Raw genomic sequence first — 18,256 nt, forward strand, 5'->3', positions numbered from 1 at the left:
AAACAAGGTCATACATTCAATAGAAATAAATAGTGGTGGTTTTCGCTTTTAAAATTCAACCATCACCTAGGCATGGCATGGGGCTGTAACTGTTACTCTGCAGGCGAACAATAGCACTGTTATGAATCATAACTAAACTGGAGACACGATTTCTGCTTCAAGAGATAAATGTAATATAAAATTTTAACCGGAAAATTATTTTACTGAAAACTATTGATCAGTATTACACTCTAAAAAGGAAGATACTAGAGTTAAAAAAACAACAATTTTATTTACCTCAAGCAATTCAAAATTTATCTCAAAAATGACTCTTCAATTCGCAAATATTGTCAACAAAATACTGAGCATTTGCAAAAAGCCACTAGAAATAGAATTTTTCTACTGCAATGGAATATGTGTGTGTTCAAAAAAATAGATTTTTATTTTAAAATTACGATCCTCAATGAATTAATTCCGAAATTATATATTTCAATAAATTTTTTTTGCAGAAATTTCATTGTAAAACCAGATATTCTTCACTTTTATGAAAGTCGATTTGGGCATTTTACTTGCATTATTTAGAATAATAAGTGAAATATTATCAGTGACACCAATATTTCATATAATTTTAATTTTCATTCCAAAATGTCGTCCATCAATATTGGCATTTCTTTTGAAAAATATAAAAGAAACAAATAATTGAGAAAAATCAGACCATATATCCAATCGAAATAGCAAAAACTTGAGTGCTAACCTCCCAATCAGCGTGGTATGGGGCTATAACTGTATCCCTGCAGGCGAACGATAGCACTTTTATGAATCACTTAAATTCAGAATTTAAAACAAATTTCTGTAAATTTTTTTTATGTAATACTTTTCCTGTGATCATTAGCATATTAATTATTAATTAATAAATATAATTCTATTATTTTTATTGTTGCTTACGTTGTTGATGAATAGAATTTTAAAAAGTTAGGTATTTTCTTGAAAAAGGATTTCGGCCTCAACAGAAAGATGTTCAACAAAATGTTTAACCATAAAATTTACCAAAAACTATTAATATTAAACTATAAAAAGAAAGATACTAGAATTTAAGCAAAAAATATTTTATTTCAACTCAATCAGATGTGCCTTATGCACTAATAAAAATGCAATTGGCATTTTGTTGAACTTTTTAAGATTTTAAATATTTATAAATTTTCTCATTATAAAAAACGATTATTATATTGATTATAATTTTTTGACAGAAGAAATAAAATGAATTGCATAAAAAACATTAGAAGACAAATTTTTAAATCATAAGATAAATCTAAAGTCACTAAATTATCAATAAAGTTTGTCATAATAATACATTTATTAGATTAATTTTAATTTGGAAAGATAGAAGTACAGTTAAAACATCCAGAATCAGCGAATTCATTAAATTTTATCATAACAAAAACGATTGTTTTATTTCAATGCTATTGATAAGAAAATATTTGTTTTACTTGATTAAAATTAATTAAACATAGATTATATCTGTAGTATATAAATATTTTTTTATAATGAAACAATTTATTAATTTTTGCTGATTTACGATTTTTTCATTGCCGGTTTTTATTTTGCAAATTAAAAATAATCCAATAATCTTTTTTGATAATGAAAAAATGTGCTGACAATTAAGTGATTTAAAATATTTGAATATTTTTTAAATGAACAATAAATTAAAATCAATTTACTAAATAATCATTTTTTTTCAAGATTTATTTACACAATTTACTAATATTTATTGATATAATTGGATAATTTTGCATTGTTCTTCTAATGTTTTATATTCATTTTATTTCTTCTGTCAAAAAATTATAATCAATATAATAATCGTTTTTTATAATAAGAAAATTTATAAATATTTAAAATCTTAAAAAGTTCAACAAAATGCCAATTGCATTTTTATTAGTGCATAAGGCACATCTGATTGAGTTGAAATAAAATATTTTTTGCTTAAATTCTAGTATCTTTCTTTTTATAGTTTAATATTAATAGTTTTTGGTAAATTTTATGGTTAAACATTTTGTTGAACATCTTTCTGTTGAGGCCGAAATCCTTTTTCAAGAAAATTAAAATATGTATATACTAAACCTAGCAATCGTATACATAAAAAAATAAACGTTATATTTAAAGAAATATAAAAATTCCTCAAAGCTAATCTTAATAAACAAAATTCTGGAATAATAACAATAATGTAAGAAATAGTACACTCACAAAACTATATTACAATTAGAATAATAGAAACAGATATTATTGGCTCACCCGCTTAGTCGGATTTGGACCTTAGAATTCGCCCTCGTTCGTTCGTTCACAAAATTCTCAATAACTACTCATTGCATTTTTCTGAAATTTTGCATGAAGTTAAAACTACTCAAGGGAGGAAATGTAACATTCTCGGATTTTTATTTTATTTTGCATCACAAGGGCATCAAAAAGGGTCAAAATTGACCAAAATAGCACTTTTAAGGACATAGAATATTTTCCGGCCATTAGATTTTGCTGAAAATTACCAAAAAAGAAGATCACATGAACATACATCTGAAAATGTAATATTTGATCTTGGTAAAATTCTGGGTGCGTCCCCAGGGGGCCAAAAGGGGTCAAATGACCCAAAATAGCACTTTTAAGGAATAGAATATTTTCCGGCCATTAGATTTTGCTGGAAATTATCCAAAAGAAAGATCATATGGACATACATCTGGAAATGTAATATTTGATACTGGTAAAATTCTGATTGCGCCAAATGGTGCAAAATAGCACTTTTCAGGACATAGAATATTTTCTGGCCATTAAATTTTGCTGAAAATTACTCAAAAGCAAGATTACGTAGATATACATTTGGAAATGTAATATTTGACCTTAGAAAAATTCCGGTGGCGTCCCCAGGTCAAAAGGGGCCAAAATGTCCAAAGATAGCACTTTCCGGACATAGAATCCTTTCCGACCATTACATTTTACTGAAAATTACCCAAAAGTAGACCACATGGATATATATCTGGAAACGTAATATTTGACCCTGGGAAAATTCTGGCTTGAGCCCCAGAGTGTTATAGAGATGAAAAACACACTCTTGGGGCTATTTTTTTTTCTAAAATCAAAGGCATAAGTGGAGGAACTATATAGGTTTTGGCTTGTTCAATTCATTCATAGTTATTATTTGTTTAATTACTAATTGTCATCTAGTCTTATTGAATTGATGGATTTCATCGTAAAGTATCCCCTTTTTCATTATGGTTTATAAAATTAAATTGCTAATATTTTTTTAATTAGATTAAAACCTAATCGAACCACTGTTAGAAAGTTAAGTAATATAAGGTGTATGCTTAGTCAGGAACCCTTAATTGTTGTCATACTGCAAAGTACATAATGAATGTTATGGTGAATTCTCTCTAAGTTATTACCATAGTGTTTGGAGTGCCTACAGTTTGTAACCATTTCACACATTTGATTCAGTAGTTTATCTTTACTCAGGAACAACATAATAACAACTTTTTTATTAAGACAAAGTAAATAGGTGAGGTTGTATAGCGGCGAGGTTGAGGTTTTCTTCGATATGCTTAATCTTAGTACAAGTATTATTTAGTTTTCTTAGCAGACAAGATGTGTTTGAAGAGTGCGATGTCTCGGCTATTACATCCATTATTACATTGTTTTTCTATATCGGGCCTTAAGATCAGAACATGTACTTTTCTTTCCAAACTAGGATTATTTTCTGAGGACATGTTTTTCAATTAAACTATACTTAGTTAAACATTTTTCTTGTAGAGGACATTCATTTTTATCTCTTCAACTACACACCTATTATTGTCGTTGCTTATATTGTGTGTTATTAATTCTATCACTGTTTTGATTCTAAATTATATTTTCAAAGTAGTTTATACATCTGTAAGTAAATTTTATATTATTTGTATTCACTATTTTATTACAGGGCGATTTACTGGAAATAAGGACTAAAAAAATTACAAAATATATGCCCAAGTTTGGGTTTAGCTAACAGATTAAACGGGGGTGGGACACCAAATAATTATCCGATTTCTAATTTTTCTTATGCTTCTATTATCGCTGCTCTAAAACTCTCTCTCTCTCTATATATATATATATATATATGTATATATATATATATATATATATATATATATATATATAGTTCATACGTATTGACAAAATGAACTTACCATTATCTTCTAAATGATCATTACCAAGTAGGCATTTGTAATCTATAATATAAATCTCACCTGTCTGTTTAAATGTATGTATGTATGTTTGTATGTCTGCCTAAAACTTTCGACACAGGCAGCGGATTTTCATGAGATCTGTATCATTTTGAAGCTCGACTTTTCGGACGATAAATATTGAAAAATTGGCTTAAAACATTCATTCCTTCACCCTCGACTGGGTACTTTTCTACAGGGAGGGGTCGCTTTTTCGCCGATATTTTCGAAAGTCATCTCGTATTTTCGATTGCCTAGTCTTAATTAAAATTACGTCACTTCCGGTTTAGAGATGGACGCAACAGCGAAGACGTCAGGTTTATTTTTCACTATCTTTTCCTTCTGCGCGTTATGGGTTCATGTCTGCCTGCCTACTATCACTTTTTTTTTTTTGCTCAGCACACACCTCCAAACACCAGGGCAACACCGGCCACCTAGGCTAGTATATATATATATATAATTATTTTTTTACTATAATAATTAAATACCTACAGACACTAGTGTTTCATCCTTTCGGGATTCTTCAGTGCAGGGTGTCACGATTACTACCAGTCGAACGATTCGAACCCCGCGACACGAGACATCTCTGGCTCGATTAGCGGAGGCCGTATCCATTCGGCTAGCATTAACCGTGTGAAATAGCGTTGAATTTTAAACATTTTAATTTAAATGTTCATTACGTCAGACAGACAGTGATCAAATCGTTATACGATGATCTACGCATAAGAGCTAAATTGACCGACTTTTAATTCAACTGAAAGTGCTCAACGATAAGAAACGAATTTCTTAAAGGGGCTGTCATAATTATTTTTTTACTATAATAATTAAATACCTACAGACACTAGTGTTTCATCCTTTCGGGATTCTTCAGTGCAGGGTGTCACGATTACTACCAGTCGAATGATTCGAACCCCGCGACACGAGACATCTCTGGCTCGATAGCGGAGGCCGTATATATATATATATATATATATATATATATATATATATATAGTCATCCACATACAGTACTGTTTCGCTGTTTCACAGCTCATCAGTGCGGCTAGACAGGCAACTACCTAAAGCCAGGATTGAAACCCGACCGTTTATACGGCAGTCAAGGCTTCTAACCATTACGCTATTGGCGGCTGCTTGAACGAGTAGTGAGTTTAACGATGTTTTGATATCGTCCGAAATACCTCCGCTCGATTTGTTTACACAAAGAGCGTCGCTTATATGCTAATGGTAATTCGTGTTTCACTTCTCAATATGCTCAACTCAAGGTGAGGAGCACTATAGTCATCCACATACAGTACTGTTTCGCTGTTTCACAGCTCATCAGTGCAGCTAGACAGGCAACTACCTCAAGCCAGGATTGAAACCCGACCGTTTATACGGCAGTCAAGGCTTCTAACCATTACGCTATTGGCGGCTGCTTGAACAAGTAGTGAGTTTAACGATGTTTTGATATCGTCCGAAATACCTCCGCTCGATTTGTTTACAATATATATATATATTACAAATGCCTACAATACATATATCAGGTCATCCCATGAGTTCTGTCCGAATTTATGAATAAACAAAAGAAATGACCAAATGTTACATTTTATCAAAGATTTAATCATCAATATATTTTTCCTAATTATCTATGACTTCCTTCAATCTGTTAACAAGCTTATTAATTCCATCATTGTAAAATCTTTTTGGCTTTGATTGAAAGAACTCACACGTGTCAGTTTCAACATCTTTCTGCATTACAAAAGCTCTTCTTTCCAAATAATTTTGTAAGCCACGAATCAAAAATGGTAGTCTGAAGAAGCAAGGTCAGGAATAAGGTGGATGAGGAATTTTCTCCCAATCAAGTTCTTCAGTCTCTTGTGGGGTGATTCTTGCTGTGTGGGGTCGTGCAGTGTCCTGATGAAACATCACCTCTGTTCGATTCATTGGAGCATGCCTGTTTCCCTCAAAGCTTGGTTGAAACGCTCTAATTACTTGTTTAATTAATTGTTGCTTTAGGTGATAACAATTCAAAAGTGATTATTCCTTGGCAATATCACCACATTGAAAGAAGTACCCTATTCCGAGGAAGTTCTTTTTTCGGCTGTGACTGAGGTCTTTCCTCTTTACCAAGCCATTGTCTACGACACTTAACATTTCGATAAAAAGATCCATTGGTCGTCACCAGTCACAAGTCTATCAAAAAAAAGTGAAAAAAAACCTTCATAGAATCTTCGTTTGCGAAGTACTGTCGAGAAGTATATATATATATATATATATATATATATGTATATAAGTGAAAGCGTCTGTGTGTGTATCGATTCCCTACGCAATAACTCTCTTAATTTTGTGTTTACAGACTCGAAATTTGATATACACGGTACTGAGATTTGGGAAAATCGATGTGATCGGTTTTCGGCCAGAGATTTGGCGATTAAGGGGTCAAAGTTCAACGATTTGACCTTTGAGAACTCTACCAAACTCCTCCGACAATTTTCGGTTTAAACACTTGAAATTGTAGATATAGGTTTATTGGACATGGATCTTACTTAATAACTCAGTTTGAACCCAAGACAATAAATTTTAAGGGGTCATAATAGGCGTCAAATTTTAAAAAATTGACCACTTTTTTTTTTTTGCTCAACATACATCTCCAAATACCCGGGCAACGCCGGGCACCCATTATATATATATATATATATATATATATATATATATATATATATATATATATATATATGTGTGTGTTTTCAATAATATATATATATATATATATGTTTGATTTTTCAATAATATATATATATATATATATATATATATATATATATATATATATATATATATATATATATATATATACTAGCAGTTCGGCCTGGCTTTTCCCGGTCCCTATGTACTCTTAATAACTTTGTATGCATATATATATATATATATATATATATATATATATATATATATATATATATATATATATATATTAAGAAGTTTGTACTCATGTACAGGTAACCTACATTTAAAATTTCTAGTTTTTGGACACAAAATTGGAGGGAGGAGTTTGGTAAAGTTTTCAAAGCTCAAATCGTTGAACTTTGAATCCTTAACAGCAAAATCTCAGCCAAAATCCAATTAAAAAGATTTTCCCTAATCTCATTAACCCCTTTGTTAAATCTCAAGTCTATAGATTAAAAATTGACAGAGTAGTATGCTAGGGAAATGTGCACACAGACAATATTACTTTTAATAGATATAATAGATAGATTAATTCGCAATTAATCTCAAACCCAAAATTATTTGCTACTAATTTACTATTATTCTTAAATCCAATCTTATATACTATTAGTTCACTAATAATGTCAACTTAACATTATTTGCTATTAATTTACTATTGCTCTCAACTCCAAACGTATTTACTAATAATTCACTATTAATGTCAGACCCAAAATTATTTGCTATTAATTAACTATTGTACTCAATTCCACATTTATTAAATATTAATTCACTATTAATCTCAAACCCATAAAATATTTGCTATTAATTTACTATTCTTTTCAAATCAAAACCTATTTACTATTAATACACTATTAATCTCAAACCCAAAATTATTTGCTACTAATTTACTATTAATCTTTAATCCAAACTTATTTACTATTATTTCATTAATAATCTCAACCCAAAATTATTTGCTATTAATTTACTGTTGCTTTCAACTCGAAACCTATTTACTAATGATTCACTATTAATCTCAAACCCAAAATTATTTGCTACTCATTTACTATTTTCTCAACTCAAAACGTTTTTACTAATAATTCACTATTAATCTCAAACCTAAAATTATTTGCTATTCATTTACTATTAATTCACTATTAATCTCAAATCTAAAAACATTTGCTATTAATTTACTATTGTTCCTGACTCCAAAGTTATTTACGAATAATTCACTATTAATCTCAACCCCAAAATTATTTGATACAAATTTACTATTACTCTTAAATCCAAACTTATTTACTATTAATTAACTACTGATCTCAAGCCAAAAATTATTTGCTATTAATTTACTATTGTACTCAAGTCCATACTTATTTACTTATAATTCACAATTAATCTCAAACCCAAAATTATTTGCTACTAATTTACCATTGTTTTCAACTACAAAACTTATTTACTATAAATTCCCAATTAATCTCAAACCCAAAATTATTTGCTATTAATTTACCATTGTTTTCAACTACAAAACTTATTTACTATAAATTCCCAATTAATCTCAAACCCAAAATTATTTGCTATTAATTTACCATTGTTTTCAACTACAAAACTTATTTACTATAAATTCCCAATTAATCTCAAACCCAAAATTATTTGCTACTAATTTACCATTGTTTTCAACTACAAAACTTATTTACTATAAATTCCCAATTAATCTCAAACCCAAAATTATTTCCTATTAATTTACCATTGTTTTCAACTACAAAACTTATTTACTATAAATTCCCAATTAATCTCAAACCCAAAATTATTTGCTACTAATTTACCATTGTTTTCAACTACAAAACTTATTTACTATAAATTCCCAATTAATCTCAAACCCAAAATTATTTGCTATTAATTTACCATTGTTTTCAACTACAAAACTTATTTACTATAAATTCCCAATTAATCTCAAACCCAAAATTATTTGCTATTAATTTACCATTGTTTTCAACTACAAAACTTATTTACTATAAATTCCCAATTAATCTCAAACCCAAAATTATTTGCTATTAATTTACCATTGTTTTCAACTACAAAACTTATTTACTATAAATTCCCAATTAATCTCAAACCCAAAATTATTTGCTACTAATTTACCATTGTTTTCAACTACAAAACTTATTTACTATAAATTCCCAATTAATCTCAAACCCAAAATTATTTCCTATTAATTTACTATTGTTTTCAACTACAAAACTTATTTACTATAAATTCCCAATTAATCTCAAACCCAAAATTATTTGCTATTAATTTACTATTGTTTTCAACTACAAAACTTATTTACTATAAATTCCCAATTAATCTCAAACCCAAAATTATTTGCTACTAATTTACCATTGTTTTCAACTACAAAACTTATTTACTATAAATTCCCAATTAATCTCAAACCCAAATTTATTTGCTATTAATTTACCATTGTTTTCAACTACAAAACTTATTTACTATAAATTCCCAATTAATCTCAAACCCAAAATTATTTGCTATTAATTTACCATTGTTTTCAACTACAAAACTTATTTACTATAAATTCCCAATTAATCTCAAACCCAAAATTATTTGCTATTAATTTACCATTGTTTTCAACTACAAAACTTATTTACTATAAATTCCCAATTAATCTCAAACCCAAAATTATTTGCTATTAATTTACTATTACTCTCAACACCAACCTTATTTACAACTTGCATTTCTGCTCGGATTTGCTCGGGCTCTACGTGTGAATTCACTGTTTAGACCAAAATTTGTCTGAGTAATTTCGTAGAAACCACAGAAGTCGATTTATTTTACATTTGACCCATATTTTGACCCGTTAACATGTATTATTATGGTCTCAAATAAAAACAAACAGTTTTATCCATATCCAAGTTACCTACATTTTAAATTTCAAGTCTTTAGACCCAAAATTGGCAGAGGAATTTTGTAGAATCTGCAAAGGTCAACTCTTTCAACTTTGACCTTTTGCCAGCAAAATTTTCGCCCCCAAAACTGATTAAAATACTTGCCAAATGTCTGAATTTCAAATGTTTAGACCGAAAATTAGCTGAGTAGTTTGCTAGGCAACGCAAAGGTTAAATCTCTTGTAACTTTGACCACTTGCTAGCTCAAATTTTCAACACACACCGATTAAAATGCTTGCCCTATCTCTGAATACCCTTTATGTAAAATTTCAAATGTTAAGACCAGAAATTGGCTGAGTAATTCGGTAGAGACCGCAGAGATCAATTTTTTTTAAACTTTGACCCCAATTTTGACCCCTTAACATTTATTTTTGAGGGCTCTAATCAAATTAAAAAGTTTGATCCATGTAAAATTAGCTTACATTTAAAATTTCAAGTGTTTAGGCCCAAAATTCGCGGAGGAGTTTAGTAGAGATTTCATAGATCAAATCGTTGAACTTTGACCCCTCGACAGCCAAATTTCTGGCGGAAAACAGATAAAAAAGATTTTCCCAAATCTCAATATCCGTTCTGTCAAATCTCAAGTCTCTAGACCGAAAATTGATAAGTTATTGTGTAGGGAAATGTACATAGACACACACACACACACGCACAGACCTTTTCACTTTTATAGATAGATAGATAGATAGATTAATTACAATATTAATCTCAAACACAAAATTATTTGCTATTAATTTACTATTTTCTCAATACCAAACATATTTACTATTAATCTCGAACCCAAAATTATTTGCTATTTATTGAATATTCTTCTCAATCAAAACTTATTTACTATTAATTTATTATTAACCTCAAACTCAAAATTATTTCCGATTAATTTACTATTGTTCTGAAATCCAAACTTGTTTATTTATAATTCTCTATTAATCTCAAACCCAATATTTTTTTTATATTTATTTACTATTTTCGCAACCCCAAACAAATTTTCTATTAATTCGCTATTAATCTCAAACCCAATATCAAATTGCTATTAATTTATTTATTTTCTTAACTCCGAACTAATTCACTATTAATCTTAAACCCAAAATTAGTTGCTACTAATTTACTATTACTCTAAACTCTAAACTTAATTACTCTTAATTCACTATTAATCTCGAAATTATTTCCTATTAATTTACTATTACTCTCAAAACCAACCTTATTTAATACTTGCATTTTTGCCAGGCTTTGCTCGAGCTCATTTTAGTGTGTATAACTTGCCCTGTGAGTGAATATACTTTTATATTAAATTTCAATTGTTTAGACCAAAAATTGTCTGAGTAATCTCGTAAATATAGCAGAGGTAAATATTTTTAAACTTTGAACCCACTTTTTACTCCTTAACATTTATTGTTCTGGTTTCAACTCAAAATAAAATGTTTGACCCATGTCCAAATTACCTACATTTAAAATTTCTAGTCTTTAGACCCAAAATTGGCGGAGGAGTTTGGTAGAATCTGCAAAGGTCAACTCTTTAAACTTTGACCTTTTGGCAGCCAAATCCTTTCCCCAAAACATATAAAAATGCTTGCCGAATGTCTGAATACTCCTTATATAAAATTTCAAATGTTTAGACCCAACATTTGCTGGGTAGTTTGCTGGACACTGCAAAGGTCGAATCTTCTGAACTTTGACCCTTTGGTAGCTCAAATTTTCGACTCAAACCAATTGAAAAGCTTGCCCTATCTCTGTATACCTTTTACAAATGTTTAGACCAGAAATTTGCTGAGTAATTTGGTAGACACCACAAAAGTAAAAAAAAATTTAACTTTGACCCCAATTTTTAGCGCTTTACAATTATTTTTTGGGGCTCAAATCAAATTAAAAAGTTTGATCCATGTACAAGTAACGTACATTTAAAATTTCAAGTGCTTAAACCCAAAATTGGCGAAGGAGTTTGATAGAGTTTTCAAAGGTCAAATCGTCGAACTTTGACCCCTTGACAGCCAACTTTCCTCCCAAAAACGGATTAAATGGATTTCCCAAATCTCAATACCATTATGCCAAATATTGAGTCTGTAGGCCGAAAATTGACAGAGTTATTTGGTAGGAAAATGTACACAGACAGACACACAGACACACAGACAGACACATAGACATTTTCACTTTTATATATATATATATATATATATATATATATATATATATATTATAGAAAAATCACACACACACATATGTATATGTGTATGTATAATCAAATTGGACACATGAATTTCTAACAACTAATTTTCATCTTCAATACGCAATCAGATGATCGTTGATGAAATCGCTGTCAATACTTTGTTTTGTTTTTATTATTATTATTATTATTATTATTATTATTATTATTATGATTTTTATTATTATTATTATTATTATTATTATTATGTTTATTATGTTTATTATTTTTATTATTATTATGATTTTTATTATTATTTTTATTATTATTTATTATTATTATTATTATGATTTTTATTATTATTATTATTATTATTATTATTATTATTATTCGTAGTAGTAGTAGTAGTAGTAGTAGTATTGTTTTACTTACGGTTAAACGACATCTCCAGGGTTTCGCGATAGGTATTTCGCCGCCAACCATTCGTGTACGTGTTGCCATCGCTCTGCTCGCGGCGATCAAAACTGATCCATCGTGATTGCAATATCCCATCTATGCAAGTGTACAGTGTTGCACGGTTTTGATATTTTTAGAAGGAGGGGGACAATTAAACGTGTTGAAAGACTTTTCAACCTTGTTCCATACTATAATTTACTAGTCCATTATTTATTTATTTTTTACATAGGCATCACCACTTATCAAGGCCCAGAGGCCACTCGAGGGTTAAAGAGTGTACAGTAGTCAATTAGACAATATAGTAATCGTTAGTAATGGAAATTCGGTAAATTTGTTAGCTTAAATGGAACGGCTCATAAAAAACTTGTTTATGATGGACTTGAAGACAATCAAATTGTAGTCAGTTGGAAAGCAGGAAAACGGAAGACAGTTCCACTGGTGTAGTTCTAAGAAAGAAACTTTGTTCATGGAATCTACGTCTAGGTTTAGGCACATACAAAGAGTGGGGGAAATTATTGATAGTGGTTTCAGCTAGAATAGTGTTTCTTGTGAAGGTTTGGCGAGGGGGACCATAGATTGAAGCTCAGTCGAGCACTTGCCATGAAAATAACGATAAAGTAAAGACAAACTCGCAACGTCTCTTCTGTGAGAAAGAGGTTACAGGGAAGAGAAAAGGACATCTCCTACGAGGCTACGAAGTCTATTTTGAACTCTATCAAGGCACGCTTTCTATCAGCTCCTGCCCAGATGTGGTAACAGTACTCCATCCTTGGACGTACCTGGCTCTAATATAGATAAAGAATTGCATCAGCAGTGAGATATCTACTGGATCGATAAAAGGATCCCACCATTTTTCCAGCGGCCTTGGCAACGGGTTTAATGTATGTGTTCCATTTCAGATCAGGAGTAAAGGTCAAGCCCAGAAGCTTGTCAAAACCTGAGGCCTCCTGAAGACGAGAGCCATTCATTTCAATTGATGCCAGATGGATATCAGAGCGTTGATGATGTAAAGATAAAAGCTTGGTTTTAGATGCATTAAAAGTAACCAGCCACTTCTTTCCCCATTGTACCACATGCTTAAGATCAGAGGAAAGAGAATAAGAGAGAACTTTGTCATTTATGGCCTTTTGATGTGTTGCTATAGATGGTAGTTTCATAAGCATAGATGTCAACGAATGATCAAAGTATGTGCTTTGGGAGATCATTAATGTAAATCCGGAAGAGAGTTGGGCCACGTGTTTTTGTTAATTGGTAATTTGGTAAATTGTTGTAGATAATTGCTTATAGGAAACTAGCAAGATCACTACGAATAGGGAGAGAGAGAGAAAGAGAAAGAGGAAGAGAGAGTGACAGATAGAAAGAGAGATAACGAGAGAGAGAAAAAGAGAGTGAGGAGCAGCTTATTAATGATGGGAATCAAACGCGCGGTAATATTTCACAGGTTTGACCACGTGAACGAAATCGCTCGTAATCATTCAAGATTGAACATGACTTTTATTTTACTTAATCTACTTTCCCAGTCAACGCCGAGACACGGGTCAGCTAGTATACTGCTTAAAAATAGTTATGAAAATTAGGCAGTTCAATGACTCTCTTCGCGGCTTTCCTCTGTACTATATATATATATATATATATATATATATATATATATATATATATATATATATGTATGTATATACACACACATATATATATGTATGTATGCATGTATGTATGTGTGTACATATATACACAGACATATATATGTGTGTGTGTGTATATATATATAATTCAATTATACCAACAAATGACTACACATGTGCATACATGCTTTATAATTTCCCGTTACAGAGAAATCACGTCATCAAGCCAAGCATATCGCTTGAGTCAAATCTTTTATCAGCAGTTTTGCATGCTATTGAACTCAAATTTGAATATGTTAAGGCCTTGGGGACTTTTGGGGCTAAATGAGGCGGGGGCACATGATGGACTTAGTCATTTCTTTTTTTGGCATGGTGCAGAACTCAAAGTTACATATGTTAAGGCCTAAAACTGCACCGTTTGTTCATTTTTACATTGATTTGACGTCCCCTGAGGCTTTTGGGCTAAATGGGGGGGATGCTGAACTTAGTCACTTTTTTATGGCTCGTTCACTGTGCAATCACGGGGGGGGGGGGACCATGTATGTTTCACTTGTTTTTTTATTGCATACAATTTGTAATGGAAGTTATTTTATTTAAGACAACATCTACGCATACTTTCGCTATGAACCATGTGAACTTTTACTTTTTATTTTCTTTCGCAGGTCCACATAAATAGTAATGGGATGGTATACTCGATTTTACTGCTGTTTATCACAGTTCTTGTTACTGTAAGTAATTTCATTTGTCTACCACGTGGCTAATCTCGCAGGACTACTAAATGTATCACTTTTATGTAGATGTTTTTATTTGTTTTTGTTAGCGATACTTTCTTGAATGAATTCAATTATTTATACGAAAGTGCATTTTTACCTAAATGCGTGTTGGGAATAATTTTCCCCTTGACCAATTTGGTACCCCCTAAATGGGGAGCGGCATATATATATATATATATATATATATATATATATATATTGAAATCCTGTTGGATTGAAGTTTTTAATTCGACCGTGTTTGGATTTTACCATTCTTGGATTTTTTACCCTTCACCGGACTATCCATTCATGTGAAATCTTTTTATCATTTTTTCTTTTACCTCCTATTCCTCTTACCTCGCCCATTTTTTTTAACCAAGTAAGATCTGTGACTTACTTGTGGTTTCAGTAAATACTTTTACATGCAAAATCCGATCCCGCATTTTGCTAATTCCTGCCCTCTGATGAGAAGGAGAGTATTTCTTCGAAACTCCGCGGATTAAGGATTATCCACTTATCTTGTGCTTCCTTTTTAAAATTAAATATGTTTTTAACTCTTTTTCAAGATGTTTTTTTAACATGTTTTATTAATCATTTGTTCATATATATATATATATATATATATATATATATATATATATATATATATATACTAGCGAGGGGTACCCGGCGATGCCCAGGTGTCTTGAGGTAAATCAAAACTCCGGGAGGGGGGGGTTAAATAATAAAAAAGTGTTTTGGTAGGCAAGTACTCTTGAGTTGGAAATTAATGTGTGAAAAAAAAAGTGCTACGTTAACCATTGAGCCACGGCGACAGACAACATTAAGCAGTTTATTTAACTATAAAAACAGGCGTGCGCAATAAAAGTTAACTCTGCTGCTTCCATTTGACCTAATTAAGAAGGTCAAATAGAAGTCACGCAGCGTTTGGGTTTGTTTACCCAAATTTAACTGTTTCTTCCCCCAACAGATGTTGGGGAGGGAGAAAGCAGCTCCCAATTTTCCAGATTGAATAGCAACTGTCTGACCAAAGCTGATTGCTTCTGGACGTTTTTCCCGGCACAATGCCGAAGACGTCGTTTGAGTTTAGTTTCACTTTATTTATACTAAAAAGCCCAATCAACACGCGAGAAGCCAAAATAGCAATAATTTTGTAAAAATCAACGTAAATAAATCTATACGCTACGCGGTTTTCTAATTCCTAGATATTATGATATAGGACCCATATACACAGTTTTAAGCGATAGTAACGAACCCGGGAGCGTGTGCTTGAAAAGCCTTTTGAAGACATACACGAAATGGTCACACACATTTTGCCTTTTATATATATAGAAGAAGAAGATAGAAGAAAAGAAAGAAGATAGAAGATAGATTATATTATTATATATAATTATGGACTGGCACGTGTTTCGTCGTCCACGAGAATATGCAAATTTTAGCGTTGATATTCATGTAGACCTGTATAATGTATTTATGTTTTACTTTTCTTTTCTTTTTTTTTTTCAATCTTTAAAATTATATAATTAGAAGACAACTTCCTCCTTGGAAAACTCTTTTGCTTGTAAATCAATCAACCTCTTGCATTCACGGTATGAGTTTGATTCTAAAAATGTCCGTTTTTATATTATCGTAAAAAATATGTGATGTTTACTATGAAAAACTATTTCATGTTTTCTTGTTGTGCTGGTTACGTACCATTGTCATTATTTTTTTTAATTTGATATTTATTCATCTTTGCAGGTAACTGCAATTCAACGTTGTCACTGGACTTTAAACCGTTACGTAGGAATTGCGTGTTTATCAACCTACGCCTTGTATTTACTGATATCCGTCATGATTGAGTGTAACGTGCTCGGCTTCGTCAACCTCCCGATGTGTGACGAGTGAACTTGAAACGAGCTATTTTATTTTATTTATTTTTTTTTAGTTGCTCTTTCATGCAATCGGAAAACTAAAAGACACAAAACGAAACCTAACAAATTGAAAGGCAAAAAAGAAAGAAGAAAATTAAAGAGAAAGAGAAGTAAAAGAAAGAGGGTGGGGGGGATAGAATCGCGTTAAAACACAGGCGAAAAACAAAACACCAGACATGCAAAAAGAAAAGCTGAAATAATTGGAAAAGAAACTACGCACGAGAAGAAAAGGAAAACGACAGAAAAGGAAAAGGAATTAAAAGATATGAAAAGTGATAACCAACAAAAAAAAATTTTTTTAATAAAATAAAAATAATAATAAAAGCAAGGGACGTAATCCGGGAAATCTCGGTTAATACAGAGTTATTGGCCTTTACTGCCTATACTCAGTTTCTACAGAGTTACCGGCCTTTTATTGCCCTTTACAAAACTTAGTATTTTTGTTTGGCCGACAAAATAATCGAACTCATTCACTCGCAGACAAAACACACAAAAATTATTAATTTATTGGAAAACGGCGGAGGTTCTGAGTGTTTAATATTTTGTGCGTGATTTTTCGGTGTGTATATTCTCTTTTTTATATTGAATTATTTAACAACAAAAAAAAAAATCGTCCATTTTTTTAATGTAACCCCTTTCTGCCACCTTTTGTAAATTGGTTTCCACATGCCCACTCCACCCACCCCCATAAAACTAAAAAAAAAAAAAAAATTTTCATAAAAAAAGTCATTTTTATCTCCTGTAATATTTTACGGTGTGTGTAATGAATTGGTATCCAAAGGTTTTCAGTACTTACCGAGTCAAACCCAAGTTTTGACGAACAATTCTGAGCCATTACCGAGACTGAAGATAATCGAAACAAATAAAAAGAGGTTGGCTCGAGTTAAACAGACAACGCGAAATTTGAAAGTAGCAAAAAAAAAAAAAAATAATAATAATAAATAAATAAATAAAATGTCAAAAATGATATACGACTACAAAACCAGATTAAGTTAGGTTTAGATTTTTAAATTTTGGGGAGGCACCCCCATAAAAAATAAAGTTGAAAAAACTTCTTCAGAATAAAAATTAAAATTAGTAAAGTTTATTCATTTTCTGATCTAAAAAAATATATATATTAAATCAATTTTAAACACAAAAAGATGGTTGATTAATTATAAAAAAAAAAACTATAAAAGTTTGTTTTCAGTTCTCGAGCTTTGACGTCCACGCCTGACTGGCTCTGGATTCTCCGTCAGTACTCAAGATTGACTCTGTAAGTAGAGGAATCCTCTGTATATAAATTCATTACAAGTAGCTATTTGACTTTGTTTTTTTGGATTTTCTTTTGGTTTGTATTGTTTTTCCTTTATTTTTTTTCTTTTGTCATTTAACTTTTGTAAAAACAAAGCAAGATAAGACAAAAAAAATTACATGCAACTCAATGTGGAAAGGCGATCGAACCCTGATGCTTGCTGTACGGATGTTGAAAAAGTAAAACTAGGTTTGCTTTTTTTTTTCTTTCAAAAAGCGTGTCTAATCGATTACTGTTAAGTTTT

General features: G+C 30.8%; 1 protein-coding gene across 4 annotated transcripts in view; it reads left to right on the forward strand.

Annotated features, from left to right (window-relative positions):
* The window catches only part of LOC145260617 (sodium/potassium/calcium exchanger 4-like), a 605,323-nt gene extending 587,891 nt beyond the window's left edge, over positions 1 to 17,432 (forward strand). For all 4 annotated transcript variants that reach the window (XM_080118926.1, XM_080118928.1, XM_080118927.1 and 1 more), the window contains 2 exons: positions 14,716 to 14,781; positions 16,546 to 17,432. In XM_080118926.1, coding sequence (XP_079975052.1) covers positions 14,716 to 14,781; positions 16,546 to 16,692 — 213 coding nt within the window. In that variant the 3' untranslated portion in view covers positions 16,693 to 17,432. The remainder of the gene's footprint in view (positions 1 to 14,715; positions 14,782 to 16,545) is intronic.
* Positions 17,433 to 18,256: the final 824 nt, after the last annotated feature.

Source organism: Euprymna scolopes, chromosome 36 (assembly GCF_053919585.1).
Source record: "Euprymna scolopes isolate OS-2025 chromosome 36, ASM5391958v1, whole genome shotgun sequence".
NCBI lineage: Eukaryota > Metazoa > Mollusca > Cephalopoda > Sepiida > Sepiolidae > Euprymna > Euprymna scolopes.